This window comes from Ceratotherium simum, chromosome X (genome assembly GCF_057802395.1).
Source record: "Ceratotherium simum simum isolate JZ-2026a chromosome X, ASM5780239v1, whole genome shotgun sequence".
NCBI classification, from domain to species: Eukaryota; Metazoa; Chordata; class Mammalia; order Perissodactyla; family Rhinocerotidae; genus Ceratotherium; species Ceratotherium simum.
The window spans coordinates 124,563,838-124,591,106 of NC_141940.1; the positions used below are offsets into that span (position 1 = coordinate 124,563,838).

Sequence of the window (27,269 nt, forward strand, 5' to 3'; positions counted from 1 at the left end):
GTGTGTCTGGGAGAAAACGCAAAGTCGGCGTGCCTGCAAGTTGGAGGAAGCCACTCTGGGTCAGTGCCTGTGGTCACCGCTTCCCTGGAATCACACCATTACAATGGGCTGGCAGACCCAAACGGCAGGCCGTCAGACTGGCAGGAAATATTTTGAAAGGGCAGCGCTCAGAGTGAACACACAGTCTTCCCACTCTTGAGCCAGCTAGACCACTCTATTTCCTGGACTCTATTGTCTTGCAGACAATAAGGCTTGGGGATTCTGGTGCAGCCGTTTGCTCTTTGGAATGGCCACTGGCTGGACTTGCCCTGGGAGGTTATCCAGGCTTTGTCATGGAGTACCAAGCTGCCCAGTCCCCCAAGGGACCATAGCCATGATGGAAGCCAACGCAAAGCTCTGGAAACAGATCAGCCAGTACTTCTCCAGCAACATCTGATGCCAGAGACATCAGATAGCCACAAACTTCCTGTCTGAGCTGGGCTGTGAGTACAGAATATCCAGAGACAAGCAACAACTATCAAGGAAACTAATCCCTTCAGAATTTTCTTTATTTGTGATGCTCTACCATACCGTCCATACTAATTTTTATTTTAGGGCTCGATTTTTTTTTGCATTGGATTTTACCATCTATAAGTCTGAAGATACAAAATTGAAAATTATGCTTCCCTTCGCTGACACCCTGCACGTTAATCACAGATTCAAGCACTCCTCACCACTCAGATTAAAACCTGGACATGTTGCCTGACACCCCACCAGGCTCCTCTCCTAGGTTTTGCTCCTAATCAATGTGACCTGCAGTTTGCCTATTTGCAGCTCCCCTGCAATGTCCTCCTGACTCCAGGGGGATGTGCTGATTTTTGCGGAGAGCGGATGGGCAGGTGGATGATTCTGGAGAGTCCACAGGGACATCTCAAATATAAGGGGACATAGTAGCAATAACATAAAAAAACACAGATGGTGCAAATACGTGTTGACTTTTCCATCATAGACTTTATTCTCATCCATGATTTTTCTACTCAATGTAATGTGGGGGGGGCCAATGTAGATTTTAAGCAAAGATGCTTTACACATCCGAGAAAGACAGAATAATAATAATGATGATGATAGCAGCTAGCATTTGTTGAGCCCTCCTTGCATGCCAGGCAGCGTGCTATTCTAAATATATGACTTCATCTGATTCCTTCAACTAACTCAAGCAGGTGGAATAAATCCATGAAGGGGGACTATTGCATTCGACTTTTTGATGAGTCTTAATTGCGTCATGACTTAAAAGCAACAGGTATTCAAATCTATTCCAGACCTCTAAATTTGACCTCACCTTTCAAATATAGACATTGGTAGTCAGTGGAATATTATTTGAACATTGCTTTAACACAGTCTCCCGAATCCTAACATATCTTTTCTTTCTGTGCCTTGAAATATTTAACTAGCAAATTAAATTTGCTAATTGGAAGGGGCTGAAGGTGGAGGAAGTAAGTAGTATCTAATACTTCCCTATGATAGCCACATCTATACCCTATAGCATACGAGGCAAACTGAAGAACACAGGACTTGATGGAATCCTAGGACACAGGAGTTGGAAGAAAACCATTGGAAGTCATTGATCCGAACAGGTTTGTCTCAGAGACGATCTGCAGTTGGAGAGGAGCAGACAGGTCTAACGTCTCAATTAACTCAATGGTCCAGAAATCTTTTCATGCTACTGAGAAGTGGGGTAACATAGTGGTTGCTGGGCAATCTCACACAAGTTACTTAACCTCTCGAAACTTCACATTCTCACCTGGAAACTAGAGATGACGATTAAAATGTCTTGTAGTGTAGTGGTGGGGAGTAAACTAAACAATCCACATAAAATGTTTCGATAAGTAACTAGAATATACCAAATGCTTTTACATTTTAGCTATTGTTAGTCAATAATGTTTATTATTATTGCTGTGGTTGTTGTTGCTATTATTCATATTATTAAAATGCTACCACATATTTTATTAATCCTGTTGGAATTAATTGGGCAACTTGATTCCTTGATAATTTATGATGTTATCTTCTTTATGGAAATGTTTTATAAAACAGTGTTAAAAACTTTTCATTTTAATTTGAGATATACATTCAAGGTAAAATAATATACGTCTCAGGGCCCAGAACATGAAATTAAGCTTCAGGCTTTGTAAAAATGGTAACATTGTTACAGAGTTTATGAAACCCAGACATTAATGATTTATAAGCTAAATTAATTTAGAGAACCAAAATCAATATTCTACACAATGATTTTCCAACTAAATATTATGGCTGAAAGTTTGTTTGGCTTGCCAGCTCTGCCTTGGTCCTGCCTGGTGCCCCCTCCCAATCCTTCTAACTGTCCTAGTATTCAGTGTTTTTATCTCTAGGCTAAGGTTGCAAAAACCTCATTCTGCAGAAAATTTACTGTTTTGTGTCAAATGCAGATTTACTGGAAACTCATGCAGAAAGTGAAGAGGAAGAAAAACATACACAGTGTATATTTCCTTTATTCTTGCTGCCCCGTTATCACTGGATTTTCTGATACCCTGACTTACATTAAGCTTTCCAGATACGCATACCTGAAGCACACATACCAGATCAAGAATAGGTTAATGGAGCAAAAACGCATTTTTGAAGATAAGGATTAATCTGCAAGAATAAAGCATTTAAAATTAATGCAGTGCGAACAGAGCCCAGGACTGACTACAGCACGTATGTGGTGTGTTGAATTGGTGGGCAAATGAGTCAGACAGAGGTCATGGGGAAATAGAGTGGAAAAGAACTTCAATACCACCACCCATACAAGACACGCAAAGAGGGACAATTCAACAGTTCTAATTTTTACGTCCCCTGTGGCCATAACTTGCCTTTGTCTTAACCACACATTAAGCTCTGTTAGGAATTAGGCTCTGTTAGGAATTCCATTCCTCTACTCTTCAAGAAGTACCAAGTAAAGAAGCCGATAAACATGTTTGAGGGGCTCACGTTCTGTGGGCATGAGTGGGTCAACTATCAGACACCAGGAGGCTGCCCAAATGTACGGATCTCTGATCCCGCGGTGTAGACAGCAACAGAGAGCCAATGAGATTTGTAGAGTTGACTTCCAGTGTTGAGGCAGTCGTAGATCTGGAAGTCATTCTTCTCCCTCCTGAAACAGAGGCAACCCTACAACCTCTGTCACGGTTGCTTTAAGAGCAGAAGGAGAAACTGATGTAAAATAGCAGGCAACTGGTATTTTAGACAATGTGTATGGGAAGAGATGACCCTGCCCAATGACCTCCATTTCCAATACCACCTAGACCTGTTCAGCAGTAAAGTCAGAGCAGTCAGTTCTTCGAATTAAGAAAGGCTTCAAGTGGGACTTTGGAGTAATTGCAAGCAGAACTTTCTTCCATGAGAATAAAGACCCTACGCCAGGAAATGGCCATTCTGAGGATGGTCACCATGGCGTATGGCATGAAATGCAGAACAAGATCACGAAAAAGAAAGCTATGGAGAAAAGCAAGCAGAGACCATCTGCAGAGCCACAGGTAGTTAAGGTATTTCTTAGCTTTTGGTGAGACAGGGTGGGAGAAAATACGTAGTATATTACTTGTAGTTTGGTGTCTGCATGTTCACGCAAATCCACATACAGATGGATGTGTATTCTACAGTGTGGATTCTGTCAGTACCCACTAATGTTTGTGTTTGTCATAAGCCTACTTATACTGTTCTGGTCAAAGATTCCTTTTCTTTCACCCAAACCAAGTGTACTGTCACCCTCGCTGGCCAATGGCATCTGAGCAAGACTCGCTCCTGTCTGGAACAGATGTGTTTTGTACAGAAGCATCCCCCATGCTGGGATGCCCACTTCGAAAGTTCTGTGAGGAGACAATGACAAAGAATTACTAACATGGACACAGCTACCCTATCTGCGAATATGGCGATTCCTTCTGTTTCAAAATAAATTAGAATGTCCTTTCTCTTCTCTTCTTCCCCTTTGCTTAATTGCAAGCAGCACTAAACAAAACCGAAATGTCAAGTTGTGTACACAAAGCAAAATGGTTTTTCACACAGTCGGTACTCAAAGCTTCAAAGATTGTCAAAGAAGCTTATTTTCTGTAGGTTTTCTTCTTCCAAAAGTATGGTATATTTACTTGCTAAAAATCAGATGCATAAATGCCTTCATGAGACGGTTGTTAACTGATGAAATTTGGCAGGCGAGAAATAGCAATGTCGACAACAGTATTTGACAGGCAATTCTACCTTCAAATGATTAAAGTTAAAAGACTGAAAATGCTGTAATTTTGTCATTTTTGTTCTCTTCTGGCTATTGCTTTACCTCCGAATGAAAAAATATTATGACAACAGTGTTCTTTCTCTAACAATTTCCTATAAACTGGGGATGTGAACATGTGCAGAAGTCATATTTTGCCATGGCTGACTAAAAGGAGATTATGTAGATGAACGTCACTGAGGATTTGTTTTAAAATTTAAGTAATAAAGCTCAGAGGCCACCTTCCTCTAAATTAGAGCCAATGGGTGCGCCTGCTGTGACTGACCTTAAATGAATGAAATTTTGTGTTAAGTATAGCAAGCACCCAGTTAACTCTGGAAACAACAGAGGTTTGCTCTGTTTTAATTTTTTGCACCAGTGGTATCTGGGGTACCCAATGGATAAGATCTATGTTGCATTGAGAAGGAGTCATTGATGAAAATATGCTACTTTATAACCTGCCTTCAGTTTTTTCTACTGCCTGGGAGCACATAAAATGACTTACAGAGTCCTGCTGTCAAGACACTTACCTTCTCAAATGCTTATATCCCTAAGTTAACAGAAGAACATTAAGTCATCACTGCCCCCAACCCAGGGCTCTGTCCACCAGGTTGAGAGATACAGTCCAAATGGGTGAGCCCAGAGAACACAGACAGTTAGCTCTGAGCAGACTCTGTGAACGATCTTGAATTGCCACTCCACAAGGCTTCTTGGAAAAGCAGCTCCTTCAGACTGGGCAGAGAGACTGCTCCAAGGATCTCAGATGACAAAGGCTATGGAAAGATCCCATTTATTCCATTTTCTCATGGCTAGATATGGAACCAACAAAAGGTCACAAGACTCTAACACATGAAACTGTGCCCTGGGACATCTATGGCCATTTGCTCCCTTTTTTCCCCAAAAGAGCATAAGAAAGTATACTTAGAGGAGAGATGGTGAAGTCAAGGCACACAATAAGAGAAGGAAGTCAATGGAAGCTGTGTGTGGAGCTACCATAATAATGACGAACATCTGTAGAGTTCTTAATGTATCCCGGGCATTCTTCAAGACATCCCAGCAGGAAAGGCAATGTTATAATCCCATTTTACAGATGAGGAAATAGAGGCCCCAGTGAGAGAGGTAACCTGCCCAGGTTTACCAGCCAGGGTGTGGTGGAGCTATATGGAACCTCAGGTGTCTGGCCCCAAAGTCTATGCCCTTCCTTGGCACTCCTACTGCCATCAGTATGCAGAACCCATATGTCCCACTTAACACCACGTGGGGCATAAGGACATGAACCTGGGTCTGAATTCTGCCTCTGCCACTTGCAAGCTGTGAGAGTCTCCTGGGACAAGCTACTTCCACCCTATGTGTCTCAGTTTAGACATCTGTAAAATGGGTAATATAGTCCCACCCTCAGAGGACTGCATGAGGACTACAACGAATACATAACGCCTGGAGAGTAAGTGGCCACCAAGTGAAGATGTGTATGCTTATTATCAGTAGCATCAATATTATTAGCGATGTAGGAGGTGGTGGTGTGACAACGGGACAAAGTCTCAAGTGGCAGTGAAAACCAGAAGAGCTGGGAGGCAAGGCAAGGCCAGTCCACGACATCAAACCTCTAACTTACACAGCCAAGAACAGTTTAACAGCCTTTTGAGAATAGTCTTATTAAGTGAAAGGGCTCAGCTCATGAATTGCCTGCTTTTGACTAAATCACACAATCATGTGGTATAAATGTCTTCTAATGATCCCTTACTTTTTTTCCTCTTCTAACTGTAAAAATCAAGATAGCTTTAACACTTCAAAAGACTCTGGTTTTTGAAGATTTGGAAACATGGTGGCTATACACCAGTTTCCACCTCCTTCCCTTTTCTAACTCTTTGCAAAGGTGACACAACTAATCTAGAAGAAACATAACTGATGCGCGTCCACCAAGAGAAAGCAGAGCGGAGTCCCAGGCACACACCTGGAGCTTCAGGACGCAGGTGGGATCACACAGGTGAGGGCAGGAGGCAGTAGAGCCGCAGCCAGCTGCTCCCTCCTCACTGCCCGGGAGGACATTGGGGAGCAAAGGAGGAATCTTCCTTTGGGGGCAATTGGGGACAGCCCCTCTCTTGAGTGATCCCAAGGCTTTGTGCCCCTGGCCAGGCGAAAGAGTAACGCCAGAGAGAAACAGGTAGTGGAGCTGGTGTGGCCGCCATCCCGGCCTGCCCTAAAATGCTTTGACACCCACCTCCATGGTGACAGGACAGGTGTGAGCCCACCACACTGCCACTCACAGAGGAGACCCTGCCTGATGAATCGTCCTGTGCCAGTCTCCATGGGAAGAGACCACCGGAATACAGCCACCTGGCTTACAGTGGGCTGTGGGGGCGTCATTATTCTGAACTCTGCTTAGACCTTGCAGAAAGGGCCTGACCTGAGGTCTACTGCCCAGCGACAACGTGCAGCATCAGGCCACCAAACCCCATCTTCCTGAAGTTCTAGGAGGTCCCATACCAGCCAAGAGTGTGGACCAACCAAGACCAGTATCCATAATAATGAGCAAATGACAACACACGATCCTACACACACATGTTCCTTTCCATAGACTATCTAACTGTGAAGCATGAGACCATAAAGACACTGGGAGGAAATACAAGAGAAAAGGTAAATAATTTGGTGGGTAAAGAAAGTCTTTTTTAGCCAGTCATCAAGCCCCAAAGTCATGAAGGAAAGGCTATCAAATTTGATCATAGGAATTCATCAAAAAAGACTCTATAAATAAAATGAAAAGACAAACAAAAATGTAGAAAACTATTTGCAATATACAAGAATAATATTAATGTCCTTAATATGTAAATAGCCCACAAATCAATAAGAAAAAGATAAACAATCCAATAGAAAAGTGCCCAAAGAATATGAACAGGGAATTCTTAGGAGAAAAAAGACAACTGTGGACTAAAATATATAGTCTCAACTCCACGTGCAACAGAAAGAAAAATTTAAATAGTGAAATAGCATTTTTCACCTCATAAATATAAAAGTAAACATACTTTTAGAATCACACTATCTAGATTTGTTAAGATTATGAGGAAATTAGCATTCTCACAGATCATCAATGGGTGTCCCATTGTTGAGGGAAAAAAGGGTAAGACATTTTAGGCGCTATCTACCAAAATTCCACTTTTTAATACTCTTTAATCCTGCATTTTAATTTTGAGAATTTTTTTTTTGAAAAATGTTCCCACAAGTTCACATAGATATACGGAGAAGAATATTCACTATAGCATCACTTGAAATAGAAAAACAAAACAAAAACTTGGTGGGACTCAGATGTCCCTCCCAGAGGAATGGTTAAGTAAATTGTGGTATAAGAAAGATGAAACGAAAAATGAAATGCTGAAGTTGAAAAACGCCCAAGTATATAGTTAAGTGAAAACTGTAAAACAGTGTACAGAGCTTGTGTAAAATACTCAATAATAATAAAGATCACATCTGAATACTATTATATAACATTGGCAACACATAAAAAATGAAACCAACACAGTAAACCGTGAATGAGGTAACCTACTAGGGATGTGATCCTAGGGGGCACTCCCTTTCTATTTGTGTTTAATATGGATTACTTTGGTAATAGAAAACGAATTACAGTAACATTGGTTTATAACATTGTATAAATTTCAGGTGTACTTCATTATACTTCTATTTCTTACACAATGTTATAAACCAATGTTACTGCAATAGACAAAAAATTAAAAAAACAAAACAAAAAAAAACAAAAAAAACAAAGGAAGGATTTTGATAAGCAAAGTATTTTGCCTCCATAAGAAAGTAGCTTCTATAAAGTGAGAACTTTTATTTTTGTATCCAATTTCAAGTATTACCCATTAACACCTGTGTACAAGTTTACCCTCATACAATAACTGAAATTAAGAAATTAATACTTCCTTTAAAAAAATAAAGCTATTTGCGTTTCTAGTTTAAAAAAAAAAAAGAAAAGAAAACGAATTACACAGTGCGAAAATATTCAACTTAAAAAAAAAAACACAGATGACAGAGGCAACAATTAAGAACTTTTTTTCTCTTGCAAAGGGACGTGTGAAATACTCCTGGACAGGCACCACAGAACTCTGCTCTTGAACTAGCAGAGCCTAGAACCCAGCTGTCCCCTTGTCCTGATGCAGAACGGCCCCTGCAGGAACAGAAAACTGCCCCAACATAGAAGCGCAGAAGGAAGCAGGATGTCACTGGTCACTGTCCTCCAGCCCAGGCTCAGTTGGCACTAAAGACTCCCCAAACATACATCTCAGAGAGTGACAAGAATGGAAAATCCCAGCATGGGTAATTTTATTTTCATTTATCATAAATTCTTTTTTTTTCCTTCAATGCTGGAAGGAATATGAACCTAAATAAAAGTATTTTCCAGTAACAACATCACATGTACTATTTGAGGAAGCCCTGCATTTTGAAAGCACACATTAGGAACTCCCCAACAGCACAACAGCACATTCCCCTCAATTTTTTGGCACATGTCCTGAAGCTTAGCGTATACCTTTGCATCGAGCATGTGATTTTTATACTGTCTGCTCATTAAACAAGCTTGACAATCGTGGAAAGAAAATTATACCTAGGTGGGTCTGTACTAGCCATTCCTTTACAATTAATGGGTTGTCAGCATTTCCTAGACATTTCAAAACCTCATTATGTATCCTGCATTCGGGGAAACAGGGGTCTGTAGTGGAAACGATTTCATTTCTCTCCTGTCTAGATCTGCTTGAATAAAAAATCTGTTCATTAGGCAGAGGTGCTGTACTACCAGGCCCTGTCCCAAGTCCCTGGGAAGATCCTGTCGGTCCGCAGGCCCTAGTTCATGACGATCTCGGCCACAAGAGCTTACAATGATAGGACTGGAGGTCATATTTTATCTGATTCAGAGCTCAGCTGCCATTCCAAGCAGACATTCAAGATTTGATAGTCTGGGATAAACTAGTGGATTTCCTTTTTTTTTTAACTTCAGTTTCCACTTTGGGGAATTAGCATCACACTGAAGTTATTGAATTAGGCAGATTTTACAAACTCACGCATTTTTAAAAAGTGTGTATTTAGGATACAGTTGAAGAGAAACAATGCAAAAGGACCATGTGTAAACACACAAACACACTCTCTCTCACACACACACACACACTCCCAGACAAGTTGAAGTCTTTTGAAAATTCAAAAAGGGAATTTTCAATAAAGAAAAGCATCAGTGTGAAAATGAAATCCAATTTGTTGCTTGAGTAGTGTTTTAATAATTGCGTCATAAACGCCTTGGGATTCAGGAATAGAAAGTGTTGGCTGAATATTTAAAACACATCTTGTAAGCTAAGCAAAGTGATATGGTTAGCAGAGGCAAACTTGTGCAAGATTCGGGTGCCGTAGCTCTTCACCACGTCATCCTCAGAGTACAGGGCTTAAGAAACCGTGCCAACCCCACTTGATAAATTTCAATACATTTTTTGTTTGTTTGTTTAATTGAAAAAAAACAAAACAAGGAAAATGTCTGACCTCTTCAGGAATCAATATAATGCAGCATATATAACTTTTCAAAAAGAGTTGCCCTCTTTCATTCATCATATTAGCAAAGATTTTTTTGTTTTGTTTTAAATCGTAATGATCATTGCTAGCAAATGTGTAGTTAGCTGATACAATAAATTAGTATAAATAATTCCTTTTTCTAGTATTATCTTTTTATCAATTTCTTTGTATGAGCCCTTTCTCTATCGTGAGGATTTTCTTTTTACTTTACATAGATGCTGCACATGCTTTTTAACTGGTTTGTCATTTGTCTTTTTAGTCTGTTACTGCTTTTTTGACATCAGGAAATTTTAGATTTTATGTCATTAAACCCAGCAATTTTTTTCTTTTATTATTTATTCCTTTGCTTTTATGCTTAGAAAGACCTTTCTCAACTATATACCAGATAAATAGATCCCACTATATTTTCTTGCATTCTTTAGCAGTTCCATTTTCCAAATTCAATCTGCATGGGGAATTTATTTAGATAAATGGGGAACAGCAGTATAGCACATATAGCATATAGTAAGGAAGACAGAACAAGATTAAAATCCTAGCCACCATATATGACCTCATTTCTAGACCTCAGTTCCCTGTAAAATTGACTTCATCTTGACCATCAGCACTTTCTTCCTCCTTTTCTTCTCCTCCTTCTCTTCATCTTCATTGTTTTCATTATCATCTTCATCATTATTGGTATCATTCATCATCATTTTCTTCACCATCATCATCATCATCACCATCTTCATCTTCATCATCATCACTGTCACCATCATCACATCTTTTAAGGGCATGGAAAACACTTACTACAGCGCCAGGCACCAGTGAGGTAACTATAATGTCTCCCAAAAGTTTAATCATCCTACTGCAATTAATGTGTCATCTCTTCTCAGCCATCTCCCTTGAAATGCCACCTTTAAATTTACATGAGATTCTCTTTCTGGGCTTCCTGTTCTTTTCCATCATTCTGTCTACTCTGGAGCCAGGGCCACACTATTTACTTTTATTTAAACTCTACAGAGCATACTTTTAAACAAAAATGCAAACTAAAAAGACATTTAAGAATTCACTCCCAGGCCAGCCCCGGTGGCCTAGTGGTTAAGTTCGGCACATTCTGCTTTGGTGGCCTGGGTTCGGGTTCCCGGGTGTGGACCTACACCACTCATCTGTTAATGGCCACGATGGGGTGGCAGCTCACATACAAAAAAAAAAAAGAGGAAGAATGGCAGCAGATGTTAGCTCAGGGCGAATCTTCCTCAGCAAAAAAACAAAAAGAAAAAAAAAGAATTTACTCCATATCTAACTTTTGCTGCAGAAGACTGCTTGCTTTCCTTCTAAAGCATAAGAGTTTTATGACAGAACACTTCTACGTTCTGGTTCAGATCACATAAAAGCGCATCCCCAGCACAGTTCACCGTGACACACACCATAGCTGCAAAGTGACTGTGAGTCGTGTGTTATGAGCATTTCTCTCATCACATAGCCTTCATGTTACTGAGGAGACAGATAGGGCTTTGCTGTACAGAGCTGGAAGCCCGTGGGCATGAATTACCTCCCTTCCTCCCTGAAACCTGTTAAAAACCTGGAACTTGGGCTGGTGACTAACCACTGAAATAATTTCCAAGCCTCAATTTTGAGCGAGTGTTTGATAAACTGGAAACTCAGTTAATGAACATGTGGTCCATAATGGCTCTACATTCCTCTCTGTAAAGTGGACCATTATCCTTCCACACTCCCCGCCCACTCATAAACCTCTGCTCTGAAAGCAAAGGAAGGTAATCAGCCCTAGCAATCACAGGACGGCCGAGCTTGCCCTCCTGGGCCTGTGTGCTGTCACAATGAAGGCGCCAGCTGAACGCCCTGCCTTCCCAGTTCCTTGATCTGCTCCACACAAGGAATTTGCCTTCTAGTCCTTCATTCGTTGTCCTAAATGCATGTCACGGGTCTGTGAACACTCGGAATTGTTCTACCTCTGAATGTAAACACTTTCACCTTGTTCTGGCCTTTCAACACCTTTCCTACAATCTTGCTTGGACTTCCAATCCATCACCCCAAGCCACCAGCCCCTTCTTTCCTCATTCTCCTCCCAGAGTCTGCCACCTCCTTCAGTTGTTCTCTTGCTCATCACCCAAACTCCCATGCCCACTCATCTTTTGTGACACTCCCCGGCAAAATTTCAATCATCAGTCAACTCAATGATCTTTCTCTCTGCCCCAGCACTGGACTGAAAATTGCACAATTCCACACACTGATGCCAACCCCTGACTCTTGGTCTCCCTCCAAGCAGAGCTGAGCTCAGACTCAGTCCAGTAAGTCATTCCTCTGCCCAAGTTCCTCCACGCTTCTTGAAAGGGATAGCCAACCTCGCTGACCCCCAGTTCCTCAAACATCACTCGCTCTGCAAGCCACTACAATCCTCAAGTTGATAGTAACTAAATCCACCGGTCCCTTTTCACCCCTTCTTTAAATGATGCCTCAGATGTCCTAGCTGGTGTTGATCACCGTTTTTGAAATGCTCTTCACCCCTGAATTCCATGACCTCACTTCTCCTAGTCTTTCTTCTGTCTCTGGTGGCTCTTTCATTTTTCTTTCAGGGATTCTCCCTGTTTTGCCCTTCCTTTGAATGTTCTGGTGGGCCTTCCATTTTCAGTATGCATCAGAAGTGAGCACATTATTTTCATGTTTTAAAGAAGGTCCCATTTATCAAGAATAAGAGCGTTCAAAAAATTCGACATAGAAAATTGACATATTGAATCCCAAGAGAAATACACAGCCTTATGGCTCAGATTACATTCTATAGGGAACAAAAGAATGAAAGAATGAAAAAGAGAATATTGGCATTGCTTTTTTACGTCCTGCAGCATTAGTTTTCCAGGAATAAAAACATGGAGGTTGATTTCTAAACTTTTACCCTGGATTTAGATGGAGATAAATCTTGAGTCACAAGCTGCTCAACCACTTTTAATATTCTAGCAAAGCAATCTTATCCAATCCCACAGTTGGACCACATATGTAACAGAAGCCATGCTTTCCTAGCCATTTCAGCACCTTGGATAGGGCCTTGCAAATATCAGGCACCTGGTCCCCATGATTTCACCTTTAAAAATTACTTGTGGAGCAGCTACCATGGGCCTGGTCTATAGCATTCTAAGAGTAGACATCTTCTACATAAACTCAACCAGAGTACTTTTGCCCAGGTAAACAAACCTATTAATGGAGGGGCTATTTATCACACACTGCATTTCAGGCTCCCACAACTATTTTAGTTCAATGGTCTTAGAAAGAGTCCATTTTTAAATGGATAATCCATTAGACTCATATCCAATGAGCCAAACCCTAGTTAGAATTATACTGTATGTTTGCAATATCCAACTCTCCTCATTTGCAGAGTTTTCTTGTATTTCCTGAGGTTCTTGTGACTCTCCTGACCTCTTGCTAAATGAGGCCCTCCAATTTATTCTCCATTCCTCAAGACAGATTTGATGTGTGGCCATTGATGCTATGTCGCCCATGCTTAACTATATGTCAGGCATGGAAAAGAGGAATTCATTCTGTACCCTCCCCTCAGTTCATTTTCCATGAATCCATCCATTATTTTTCCTTCTTATTGGTTCTCTGTTTCATCCTGCACCCACAGAAGGTCCAGCGCCCCAGAGGGAAAGACACCAAGAGGAGAAACTGAGGGTTGCCTTATCAGAGACAGCCACTAGGGGGTACCACATTACAGATCCTGAACAACCGGAAATCAAACTCCTTCTGAAGACTTCAGGAGTCCCACTAGGATGGTTTGTGTTTCTTCCACTTAAGAAAAGGCTTACAGTTTTTGTTTGAAAGAAAGAATCCCACATAAGCCACTGGATCCCAACCCTTAGCAGTGGCAAGCATCTACATATATTTTTAATACAAAGGTCTGATTTGAAGCCAGAGATTTATTTTAGCATTCACCTTAATTGTTCTCGACTTGCATCTCTCTTTGTAGGATACAGAATTTGCTAGTCTGATCCTGAGCAAGCACTGATTTGTGATTCCTTCCTGTGGTTCTATTAATAGCACAGGGCTCTAAATAAATGCTGATTGCATGCAAAATTCCACCTGACAGACGAGCTGTGACCACTGCAAAGGTACCAGCCACAAATAAGATACCACTGGTGGGAACAACGTCCATCCCTCCACGTGCACCCTCTACACCCCCCTCCACCCCTGACCCATTCATAGGACTCTGGTAAATGTCACTCCATTTCCAGAAAAACAGCTAGAATGACACGCCCCCAAAATCCTTGGTGAGCATTTGAAAACACTGAGATTTTACCCATTTGTTCCTCCCCAGTGCTCCGTTGTTCAGAATTAATAGGGATTGAAAATCAGACTTTGCACGATTGCCCAAAGGATTCGACTGTCAGTGCGTCTTGCTGAAAAGATGGGGCTGGCTGCATCCACTGGCCACAGGCGCCTGCCCTTCCCTTTTCCAAACTGCTCAGGTACGTTATTGCCACCTTGCTTGGGACATCCATTCCTCCATTTCTGCTCTGTGATATTATAAGATCTCCTGGAAGAATCTTAAATCCCTCAGTAGCCCCTAAATTCTCTTAAGCCAAGGGTCTTATCATTATTGCATCCTTCCCTCCCCCTCAAAAAATTAGGCACCCAGTCGGCATCCAATAAACGTGCCTAATGAATGAACTAGCTCTTTCCCTGTGATTCACTGTTGACTGTACACCACTATGACGCAGCCTTTCTCATTGCATGGAAGGCAGTGGAATGAGGTAGTATAGACTTCAGGCTCTGGGCATTTGAATTCCTGCTCATCCCTGATTAATTCTGTAACCCGAGGCAAGTGTATTTAACTTTCTCCAAGCCTCGCCGCCTTACCGGTACAATAAGAATGATGACCATGTTACCTGCTGCATGGACTGTTGACAGCACAAAGGGAGGGAATGAATGTGAGGCCCGTCTGGGGCCAGGTGTGGGACATGCACTTAACAGGTGGTAGCTGTGACTATTAGAGTGTTGACCACCCCTCGAATGGCATAGCGGTATTAGAGCTCCCCCCCGTGTGGTTTTACTGCAACGCCCCTTTCGTATATGTGTGGTCAGTCTTTCCTCAGTTATTATAACAACACAAGATAGAGCAATCCCACAGCTAAGGATAAGGCAGTAAACCGTGATGACATGGGGTGGAATTGGCCAAGATGGACAATTAAATAATAAAGGTTCTTTGTTACAAATATGCCTTTACAGGTACCTGGAGAAAGGGAAGAAAGCTATGCTCCATATAATCAGGCTGCCTCCAAAAATTTTGAAAGAAAACGCTCTGACTGACAGAGGTCTGCCCTCTCTGTTGAATTCTTTCTATCTCAGCTACCCCTTGTGCAGGGAGCATTTCTTTTTGAGCAAATATCCCCATTTTATCTTATTACATAATTATTCAGAATGCTACACCCTTCTGTGTAATAATGAAAGGCTCTTCTTGGAGGGAAGGAATGTTCCTCAAAACGCTTGGGCGTATTGGACTTACAATCACAGAAATATCCTGAGAAATTAACGTAGTGGCTTAGGGGAAGGATTTTATTTTTTGGCAAAAAAAGAAAGAACACAATCATCTATTAATATTATATCAGAATTGAATACAGATCTTGAAAATTGAAAAATACTCTCCATTCTACTCTAGAGGGACTCATAGTAGAAAAACATTGGAAGTTAGACTTCTTAATGAGTCAGTGTAGGTATATATGCCATTAAAATTAAATAAAAATTAATCAGTAAGGGTGATGATACCAGCATGAACTTGCTTGCTAGCCAAGCAATGTCTTAGAGTTGTATAAGAAACCTATTACATTAAAATAGAGTGTTCTTTAAAGAGATAAACTATTCCTTTAGTTTCTGATTCACACTACAAAATAGTCTACTGATTTACACTACCACAGTGTGGAAAATGTAAATTGACTTACGTGCAACACTTTGAAAGAAAAATAAAAGGAGGCAGGCTTGTATTGCTGTATGTAAAAGCTCTAAGTATAATGGATTTTTCTTATCAATCTCATTTGGGGGAATGCTCTGGTTTTGTTTTTCCTTGTGTTCACCATGTGTACTCACTTATATTATTTCACAGGATGACAGAGTGTTCAAGAAGAAAGAAACTTAGAACTGGCTTTGTCTGAATCCTTCATGTCAAGATGATGGACCCTGAGACCTGGAGACTGAAGACATCTCTCAAGTCTCCAGAGACAGTTGAAGAGCTAGAAGCTAGAATAAGGGTCTTGTTTTCTTGTTTCTTAAGATGGTACTCCTTCCATGATTTAAAAGACAAAACAAAACTTGTTCTTACGATCACCACACTAGGTGACCATCATCACATTCAATTTGCTGCTTAAAACAAACCAACCAAAAACACTCTGTGGCAATGTTCAAGTATTTCCAAAACACTTAGATTAAAAAGTTAAAAACTATTAATTTAGTCCACAGAAAAAAAGAAGAACAAGAAAGAGAGAAGGAAAAAAAAGGAAAAGAAAGCAAATATATGAAAAGCCTAAGCAACCTGGTTGACTGGTGACCTTTGGACAATTTTGTCCAGATGGACCAACAATGTCATCTTGAGAGACGATATCACTAGAAAAGACAGGAAGTGAACGAGAAGTTCGGAGCCCACTGATTTTCCATCCTATTGCTAACCCGCTACTAAGACTTCTCCTCCACACTATGGAATCGACCCGAGACTGCTTAGCTGTGCAAAAGAAACTCGAGGAAAGCATGGCCACGACTATGTCATGTAGATGAGAAAGATTTATTGTTTAAAGACAGCCTCAATAAGAAGTCTTCTCAGTACCTCTGACAAAATGCCACATTCCTCAGGAAGAGGGTAATTTGCTGAGGAAGAAGGAGGGGAACAGAAGAACATGGGAATTTTGCAGTCCTCAGAGATGCAGCAGGAAGAACACAACCTCTAGAAGAAGGAAACACAATGGACTTTTGCAGCGATGATAAGAGCACCCATGGAAGACCCCTCGGCTGCTGCCTTGAGAGACTCTTCCAGATATCCCAAATCCACCACTTACCTAACTTTGCTAAAGACGAGGTGTTGCTCATATCTAATTGTTACTAGAAGAAGTGATGCTAAGGACTAACGCCTTGGATCCTTTTCTCCATCAATGTCTTTGATCACCGGCCCACAGGCCCAGACTTTCCCTGGCAATGCATCCATCGACAACCTCAATCACGCACTTGGGGCTGAAGATGCCTTTTGTATTCTGTTTACTGTTCAGAATTAGTATTTGTTTGGTTACCTTTCTCGGGAAAAAAACAAACAAACCATATTTGCTTTCTATAAAGGCATCAGGAACACAGGTAGAAATTCACAGGAAATAAGCTAGAAGGAGGAAAAGACTCAGCCACCTTTCAAGTATATATCGAAGATAAAGACACATACCAACACTCCAATCCATTTCCTCGGCAGCGTCCCCATAAGCGCCATGTTTACTTTTGCCGGCGAAGTCCTTGGAAGAGAAGAGGGCCGTGTGCACGTGAAGGTAAGACAGGACAAGCAGAAATGGTGTCTCGGCATTCCTGGGGCAAAAAAAAAATCCCAAGAGAAATATAAACACATTTGCCACTGTTCTGATTAGGATCAAACTATTATTACACAATGCCATTTGAAAATTCAGAAAACACCACAAAATGATGCCTAATATTGTACCTTTTATGCAGAGAAAGGGAAGTCTCCACAGTGTCTCTATGAAGCAACTCACTGTTACCCTCTACAGATTAGCAGACTGAAGTGCTACGTCCTTGAGACATTCTCTGATGACACAACTCAGGAAGAAATGTGGTGGAGACGGGCTGCTTTTTATCTTGAATTCTATTCTTCCCTTTCTATACAGCGATTAATAGGAAATCAAGCACCTTCAAAAGAGTATTCTCTTTGGAATACACACACACACACACACACACACACTACTACCTAGTAAAGACAGAATCTTGAGTTGTCAATTTCTTATATCAACACCTTTCTATTGCCAATTCAACTCTGTGTTCTGCCATATTACCCCCCTTCCACTATAGAACAAATCTCCCAAAATGAACACGCAGTTGTCAACACTGAAATCTTGGAGGTTAAATGGAACTTTCTTCGAACTGACCCAAATCTATAATCTGCAGAGTTTCATGTTATTGCAAAAGCATTTCTTAACTCAGAGTGCACCTAAACCGAGTCTCTTGTAATTGGTGAGAACACACAGATGCTCAAGAGTTATGAGTCACTGTCAACATGTGGCCCCTTTGACAACTGCTGTGAGCCCGGTTACTGTGGGAAGGTCAAGAGGTTCATGCCCAAGTCTCTGAAAGGGATCAATAAGTCACATCACTTCCTCTTCACATCTAGTTGACCTCTGAGAAATGCACTTAATTGCTGCATTTTGATTTCACATAATAGACTCAATCTTTATCTTTGTCCAGGAAAGCATCGGCAACTCCTTTCTGGCTAAAAGGGAGTACTGAGTGAGTGCCCTTTTGAAGGCTATTGGGGCACAAATGAAGGAGTGAGTGAATGAATGGATGGATGGACGAATGCAATTTCTAATAAAGCATTTGCTGCACTACCTAAGAATAATTTGTGTGCATTCCTTCTCCCACTAGACCTGGCATGTCATTTACATCTATGTGTTCCTGGCACCAGCACGGTGATTTGCAGGTAGCATAAGTACAGTAAACTTCTGTTAATCGATGAAATATTGCAACAGCTCTCTCAGCTTTGGCAGTTGCACCCAGCAGTCCAGTGAACTTAGGGAATGCATCAATGCAACACGGTTTATGTAAAAGTTGCTCTAGAGTAGGTATTATTATATATATATATATGTCTCTGGGCTTCTAACCTAAGTCAGAAGTCTCGGTCATTTTGAAGGGATCATCCCCCTTGTTGAGCATCTTTGCCAACCAGCAAAAGTTTTTAAGAAATAATCTATTTAATTAAATCAACATTGCTTTTATATATTTACTTCATACCTTAACTCCTCAAGATAACCAAAAACATTTCAAATTTAGAATTGAGTATCACAATTCTAGTAACTTGACCTCTGATAAATAAGCGGATGCATACTTTCCTAAATGCATTTCTAATTTCCTAGCATGAATATAGTTTGGGTTCCCTCAGCCCACACAGCACCTCGTGGGTCAGCTCCTCAGATCTACAGGTTATCACTTTCCTTTTAAGGTCGCTCCTTGCATTGATCTATTCCTCATCTTTTGAAACAAAATAAGCACACAACATCACACTTTGAGTGAGCCAGGCACCTCCTGTTCTCTGAAAACACATCAAATTCAGCAAGTTACTGTTAATCATTTGTGTAGTGCTTTACAGCTCCAGGGCTTGGAGGAGAATTGTGTCACTTCTTTTTTTTCCCCAAGAGTATAAAACGAAGGAATTTCGTTATTATTTCATGTTTAAGAAAGCAAAAAAAAAAAAAAAGTTTATAAGTGGCTTGTCCCAATTCTCCCATTAACTGGAATTAGAAGGCATGAGAACTAGAACCCATAATATCTGGTCCATACCTCTCACCATCACTACTCAGAAAGAAAACAACAGACATAAATGACCAGATGGAACCACTGGAGCTATCATCCTCGCTGAGGATCTACACATGTGGATGTCTACCAAGGCATTCAGGTATCCCTTTGGCTACTTCTAAGGGTAGATGCCCTTGAAGAACCTGGAAGAAGTGAAAATAAGCCATGATATATTATGGACTGTTGCCACACAGGGCAGCCTGTTAAGCCTCCATCCTAGTCATTCTGGGGGAAATTTATTCATACCTGGACAAACTGCACCTCATTCTCAAGAAGCAGATCATGGCCCTAAACACTGGCTTCGATTCCCCAAAATGAACATGAAATTACACTCTTTATACTCGTCCGTAAATAGACGGCTACATTATGTATGGGTACAATTTCACTCTCATCTGTTCTCCCATGTATTTTTGGATTTAAAGTTCAGGAAAATGGATGAGGAAGCGTAAAAAGTCAATCTTCCAAGCACGTATATGGTCATGGCCGGAAACACAGGATGTAACTGATAGAATTTGCTGAGACTGAAGAGCTGTTCCATTCTCAACAGCTTGAAAAAAAAAAAAGAAGAAGAAGAATGAGGCAGCAGTCAACATTTTTGGCAGGATCACGTGATCGGGACACTTTAAATGTGAGGTGAGCGTGAAAAAATAAATGATCAAATTGGCACAACAAGCAAATAAGGGAGCCCAAGATAAACGCCATTCACAATGAGGGTAGTAAGAGCACTCAAGTGGAAGACGCACCACCTGGGAGTTCAATCAAAGCCACGGAATGTGGCTTTTGTCTTGGAATGCAAAGGTCCCTCAGTGGAAGGTGCAAAGGCCATCAATGCGTTTATTATAAAAATATGCATATTTATAGAATTCTTTTTCTATCATCTCCCTGCAAAGCACCAGTTTTCATTCAGTAGACTAAACAGCACAGATACCTGCCGAGGTCCTGGGTGTCCAAGCAGAGTGATCAGGTTTTATATACAAAAACAAACCCAGAAAATGTAGAAAAGCATACCCAGCTTGCAAAAACACCATACCATGAAGATTTACCATTCCGGAATAGAGGTATATTCAGCGGTGGAATGTGGGCTAGACAGACACAAACCATCGGCTGCCCTTCACACACCTGGGGGTGACTGACAGCTTGCTCGCAGGCGAAGGAATTCTCGTTTAGCAATATCCTTCAAGAGAGCAGGAAAGGCCACTTCAGTCCCGGCCAGGCTTGCTCAGGATGCCTGGGTCTCCCTTGGTCTCTACAACCTTGAAAACTGAATGACACTTCAACGAGTAGGTGGGAGGGAGATTTCTCAATAGCAGCTTAACTCCTTTTTCATTAGCTGGAGCACTTCAGTAAACAACTCTTTTGAAAATTTATTGCCACTGTCTTGCAAGCTGTGTGAAAAGAGAGAACTTTCAGCCGCTACATGCCTTCCCTCTATTTGTTAAAAATACAGAAGGCAGCTCTGCGCCTTCCCAGCAACCTGCAATCATTTCAATCTCAGAATCAAAGGATTTACATCCTATAAATGCGAGAGTGAAAGATCTAGGCAAGAAGATGGCTATGGTGTTATTTTTTTCTGTCTGCCACGGAGGTCTTGAATATAATATTTCTCAGCTGAGGGTTTGACCTTTATTATTCACCTGGTGTCCCAACTTGAGTCAGCAGAGGAAGTAATTGGAATGCAAATAGGAATATCTGTGGATTCTTTCTGAGAGCCCTCGGATGCTGGTGATTAGAGTATGGCATGAAGCAGATAATGGCCTCAATAGCCACCCAGTGGAGCTCGTGTGACCACCACTGTGTACAGCAGATAGATGTATACATCCCACTGTTCATTTCCTCCATCAACGCATTTCGCATCTACTGAAAGAATGTTCTGCTGACATGATACTAGGCACTAAAAATACAAAGGTGATCTGGACCGGACCCTGCCATCAGCAACCCACAGTCCAGACAAGAGCATTAATGATTGGTCTGAGCTGCTTTAGGGGCCATGAGAGAGCGCATCAGATGATGGACAGAGAGAAGGAGAACATATCTCAACCCGGCAGGGGTCAGAACTTGCTCCTGGAGAGAGGCCGATGGCAAAGGTTCACAAAGTGTGCCCGTGTATGTGAATGCTTTCCATAAGAACGTTGGGGTCTGAGCTATTCCCATGTACGATGTTCAGAGATAAGGAAATGGACAATGTCAGAGACATATCCTGGGAATTTACCTGGTGAGCTAAAAGCACGGTTTCTACGGCATGTGGCCCCACACTATTCATTCAATAATTCAGAATAAGTTTTTCAATAAAAACCCATATGCACGGAAAGATGCCCAGAAACATATCACGAACACGTCAGCTTTGCTGTATGTTGGGTTGGGGAAGGCAAGTGGTTAGGGTGGAGCAGTGAAGACCAGCAACAATTCTAACTTTCTAATTTATACATTTTTATGCTGCTTTAATTTTTTAAAGTTGCAGACGTTACTTTCATAACCATAGAAAAATGAAGATATATCTAAAAAGTAAAAACCAAGACACAAAAACTATGAAAGCCAGCTCCTCCCCACAAAAACATAAGTAGATGAAATAGACATCCATGTCAATTTGCGTAACTAGACTTAAAATGCTGCCCTGACTTCAATCTTGCCTGCATCCTTCTAGCTACGACAAGTATCCCAGCTTCCCTACATTGGCCTCATTTGTGGGGCTTCACACTGGTCTCTCTTTGTGAGAGGATGCCTTACAGACAGCCTTGCCTGTGGTTCTGTAATGTTACTTTAGATTACATGGCTTTTTACCCACTGTGAAATAAACTGAGGATGCTAGACTAGGGACACCATCCATTATCACCCTCAACTCCCCAAGCCCATTCTGAACTTGCATTAAAGTGCCTGAGTTCATCCACGAGCCCCATGATAGAACAGGTGGAGGGAGGATGTTTTGATGCTTCTGGTTTTAAATTACCTGGCATTAATTCATTAAGTATCCTAACCCAGACAGTAGAAGATACTGAACTTCTAGATATTGAACTACTGGAAGAGAATGAGAATGGTCTGAATAATGATTTCTTTTGCTTCTGCTTATCCTCCACCTCCTCCTCCTCCTTCTTCTTCAAGTCCACCTGTGTTCTCTTTGGTCCCTGGCAAAGATTATAAGATTCATAACAAATTGACAAGAGGCACTGCCCATTCCCCGCAGTGGTAGAGTCTAGAAGCTTTCTAGACCAAGACCCTTCCTCTCTGGAGGAGCTCCTGGATAGGTGGACACAAGAGTCTTCATAGGTTATCTCTGGGGACAATGCAGGTGAGCAGCGAATGGGGACCACCGAGCCTAAGGGTTCATCATTACTTGTTCTGGAAGCAGCTAGAGGAAGTGTGGCTGAGTGAGCAATGCAGACAGCTCAGGAGTGCCCTAAAAGGATGGGAGAGCATCCTCTTGGATGGACCCTCCAAGAAAAACAAACAAGATAGCCTATATCAATCCCATCAGAGTAAATCTGATCTGTTAGGAATACCTCTGTTATTATTTTGATGCACAATATAAAGATAGATTATCTATTCTTCAGGTTCACTCCCAGCCTGGAGACGGGGAGAGAAGCCCATGAAGGACAGAGGCAGAAGACCCTCATGCTTCACCAGAGAGAACCTGGGAAGAGACCATAACTGGTATCCATTCTAAGGCACGGAAAGCGTAGCAATTCATTCAACATTGGGACCAAGTGCTAAAAAATGAGCTAGTATTTAAAAAATTGAGAAGTTTTCCTTTAAAAAAAATTCTCCTAAAATTGTTCCCCCTGCAAAAAATAGGTATTTCTGATTTCTCTTGAAGGTTGGGAAGTCAGCAGCTCTAGCGTGCATTCCTGCAGGACAGCAGTTAGCTGGAGTCACCACTCTGAATGAGCTGGATCAAATCCAGTGCCCTTGGGCCCCACTCATCACTCATTTCCTCACCAACATGGACCCCTGTGTCTTTGTGCTTCAATGCCTGACATAGCAAAGCTCATGCTTCCTAACTCCAATTTAGGTCATAATCCCAGGGCACAGAAGTGATTTCCGGGTTTGATGAAAAAAGGAAGGTCTGAGAGTCCTTTATCCACGCTGCATAAAGTTGGGAATGCTGTGGACCTGGACCCAATATGGCGAAAGACAAGCATCCCTTCCATGACTGTATTCAGCTTGCAGCATTGGTTGGCCTGGGATAAGGGGCTCTTCCAAAGAATCTCTCTGTTCCTAAATTGGTATCCTGGTGGCCCATGAAAATTAGAAACCAGTCAAGTGGTATCTACCTTTATTGAGCAAGGCAATTCTTTAATTATTTAACCTTCCCACTTCTGAACATGTGTGTGTCCCTGTCTACTGCCCTTAATCTTTAATCTGATTTACTTTTCTCACCGAGAATTAAAATCAATATCGCCCCTATTCCATTCTGCCTTAAACTCTTATTTAAGCTAATAAAATCATCCCATGATCCCTTTATTCAAAAGAAGCTTTGTGCAAAGTCACAGCTATTCATCATGGCCACTTACACCATGGCCCAGCTGGAAATGTGAAAGGCTGGGTTGGAGGTACCTTGTAAATGCATTTCAGGACTCTGTGTCCAATTGTGATGGCAGAAGAGGAGAAAAGGTCATATCTCCCAATGATACATTTATCAGCTGTCACAGATTTGAGGACATTCGGATTACACAAGCAATGCTTGTAGAGAGAAGTATTTATTTACTGTAAAACTAAAGACCACAGAAAATGGTAGAAGGGGCTGTTCCCCACGACCCTCCACTAACGGCATAATCTTGCCATGTAGATGTTGTCTCCCCTGGTTCCTCACACTTTCCATAATTCTGATGTCATGGTGGCTTCCCTGTGGAGAACAGTCAGGGATCAGGGTTTGTTCAAGTCAGAAAAAGGAGATCTCACCACTCTGGGCAATCAGAAATTAAAAATAGAACTCTATGTCATTTCTAGATTTTGGATTTGTTTTCCAGTAGACCCATTGCTAAAGACATAAGAGATGTCCCATATTAGGCTTAACTGAAAATTATTAGCATTTATTTCACTTCCAATTATAGCCTCTTAAAATACACACACACATATATTGAATATGTTGATAAAACATATAAACTGGGGCCTGGAGAACAGAATACTCATGGTAAATTTCATATGAATTTATAAATCCAGTAACTGGATACCATAAACCACACACATTATGTGGGTGTCTACAAAGTCATCATGGTTCTTGGAAATTTCCTCTTCAAAGTGAACATGTGTGCATTTGCAGAGAAAAACAGAGTGGTTTCTTTCAACTGAAATGTTTTTCCCAGTAATGAGGCATTGTTTTCAGCAAATTCAAGGCGGAAAGGGGCCAACATGCCTGACTCTTCAAGCAGCAGAATGACCAAGGTTCACCTCTCTCTATTGAGGACGACGTCAAATGTGAATCTCGTTCTAACCACCGGCATCACACCTTTTTAAATGTAGCCTTGACTTGAACTAAAGAAAAACTACTTTGGGAATAAAATTAACTGGCTAAATTCACCCATCACCATGTAGCCTTTATTTTCTTTTCAGAATACCCAGATCCTTCTCCATCACCCTGGTAATGACTGTACTACTGACCTTAGAGCTTATATAAGAATTACCAGGATGCATTCTCCTTTTGGGGCATTAGACCTGGACTCTTACACTTGGAGAAGGGGTGGTGAGACACCTGTTCCATTTCCTGGTCTTCTTCCAACTAATACGTACTTGGACCTTATCAGTAAGTTGACAGAGTAGATGGCAGAGCAAAGAAGGCACTAACCTCCTTAAGGTCCACTCTACCCCTGGTGAGAGCCTCCCCTGAGATTTAGCTGTGGTTTTTAGTCCAGTCTCTACTATTAGCTGCAGGGCTTTCGCTATCACTCAAAACTTTTGAGCCTCAAACTCCTCTGCAAGAAGACATCTCTTTACCCATCTTGCAAGGTCATTTTGTAGTGTGAAAGAGGTGATGAGTGTGAAATATGCCCAGGATGACTTGTATATCCTGGTGCATAACTGGCAACCACTTGGCAAGTGTCAGTTACACTTGAACATGCCCCGTGCTGTGCCACCATTCGCACTGTGCACCCAAGTTCGACCTGTTTCACTGAGCACTGAAAATAGTAACGGCAAAGGGAGAAAGCTGTGATAATTGCAGGATCCGTCATTCAGGTGCATAAGGAGGGTTGGGGATCTCTAAAAATCTGCATTCATTCCTCCCTGTAAAAGCAACAAGGACATCTTGCTAATTGAAGTGTATTAGGGATGACCTGTCTCTTGAATTACCACACAGCTTATAACACGTGGTCAGCTAATTATCTAGCTCTTCAACAGCAGAAGCATCTTCCCAAGATAAACTTTATTTCTAAAAGTGTAAATTAGGATGAGGGATTAGGGTGCATGGTTACATATTCCAAACCATCACTCTCCTCAGCTTGGAAATCCATGCTTGTAATCTCAGGGCACGTCCCAAATTTGTCTAGGCAGACCTCATTTGAGAGCATCTCAAACCAATGAAGTATCTTTGCTTCCCGCCCCCGTCATTGAGATCTTCACATCTCAAGTTAGCATCTCGAGAACAAGCCCTTGAGTATAAATCATTTCAGCAACAAGGCTTAGAGAGAGAATATAAATTTTAGAAATAAGAGTTTAAATCATTTTCCTCATTGCCTTTGACATATGAACTGAGGGGGAGCTGTGTACTCAAAAATTGTTTTTCATGTTAATACATCGAAATAAGGCACCAGTTTCAACTGGGAAAGTTCGAATTCAAAAGTATCTGAATAAATTTCACAAACATTGTCATTGCTTTGATGAGGGTTCCCTTCTCCTGCTTCTAACTAACTCTAAATCCATTTCTCACAAAGGTGGTAAAACCCGCCTAAATTATTCAGGATATTCTGGTGACAAACTAATACATACAAACGTGTCTTCAGATCGTTGAAAAACATTTTTTATAAATATGGTGGTCTCACCATTGTTCTGACCCTTGGGTGGCATATTAATAGCAATTCTCTCAAGATTCTTGGATTTCACATTCAGCGAATCAGATATCTAATATAACGCAGGAGGACAATTTTACCTAATGCCTTAAATGTTTGTACCTTCAGATAATGTATGTAAGAAGCTTTTTGTGAATAGCATTGTGGTATACAAATGCTAGTATTTTCACTAACATTCACCATGCATGCATTGTTCCAATATGGGCAACAGCCATTTACGCTGGAATCATCTATTTTGAAGAATAAACCCTTTCATTATAACTCAGTAACCATAATCATAACCTCCAACTATGGTGTTGCTAGAACACCTTAAAGCTCTAGTTCTGGAAGAAAATTGCAGAATCCTCAATATAATCAAGACAAATCGGTTGGGCTACAATATCCTTATGATAATCAAATTTGTTTTGGTCCCCTCCCAAAGTCATATACTGAGGAACCCAATCAAATGCCTTGTCATTATATGAGTCTTCCTAGACATTATAGATTCAATCATTTCTGTCAAAATACCACATGTTGTAAAAAAGTGACTCACCCTAGAAGCTGAGTATCATTTCTGAACCCTGTCATTTTATAACGGGCATTATAATATCAATCTCCTCCCTGTATGTTTCTGAGAGATTGCTATGTGATGTAGAGTGTTATGAGAGTGTTCAGCAAATTTGCCAAATGGTAGACTGTTGTGGTGTTTCAGCTTAAATGGATAGGTCTGCCAACCCATGGCACACCATTCTATCTTGGAGTGGCTGCTCTCTTATTTATAACATATACTAAGGTTAACCCATGAGGTAAGAGCTTTGTCGTATGTAGACTATGACTGTGACCCATGCTTGAGTCATGACCACAACTGAGCGTCACAAACAGATAATTTCTTTTTTAAATAAAACAAAACAGAATAGGATAGAAAGAATCAGAAGTGACCACTCCAGTAAGAAAAAGATCATTTC

General features: G+C 41.2%; 1 protein-coding gene across 1 annotated transcript in view; it reads right to left on the reverse strand.

The window, feature by feature from the left end:
• The window catches only part of LOC101400125 (steroid sulfatase), a 106,674-nt gene that overhangs the window by 48,916 nt on the left and 30,489 nt on the right, over positions 1-27,269 (reverse strand). Inside the window, exon 6 of the mRNA XM_004440747.3 lies at positions 17,199-17,335. Within this exon, the coding sequence (XP_004440804.1) occupies positions 17,199-17,335 (137 nt within the window). The remainder of the gene's footprint in view (positions 1-17,198; positions 17,336-27,269) is intronic.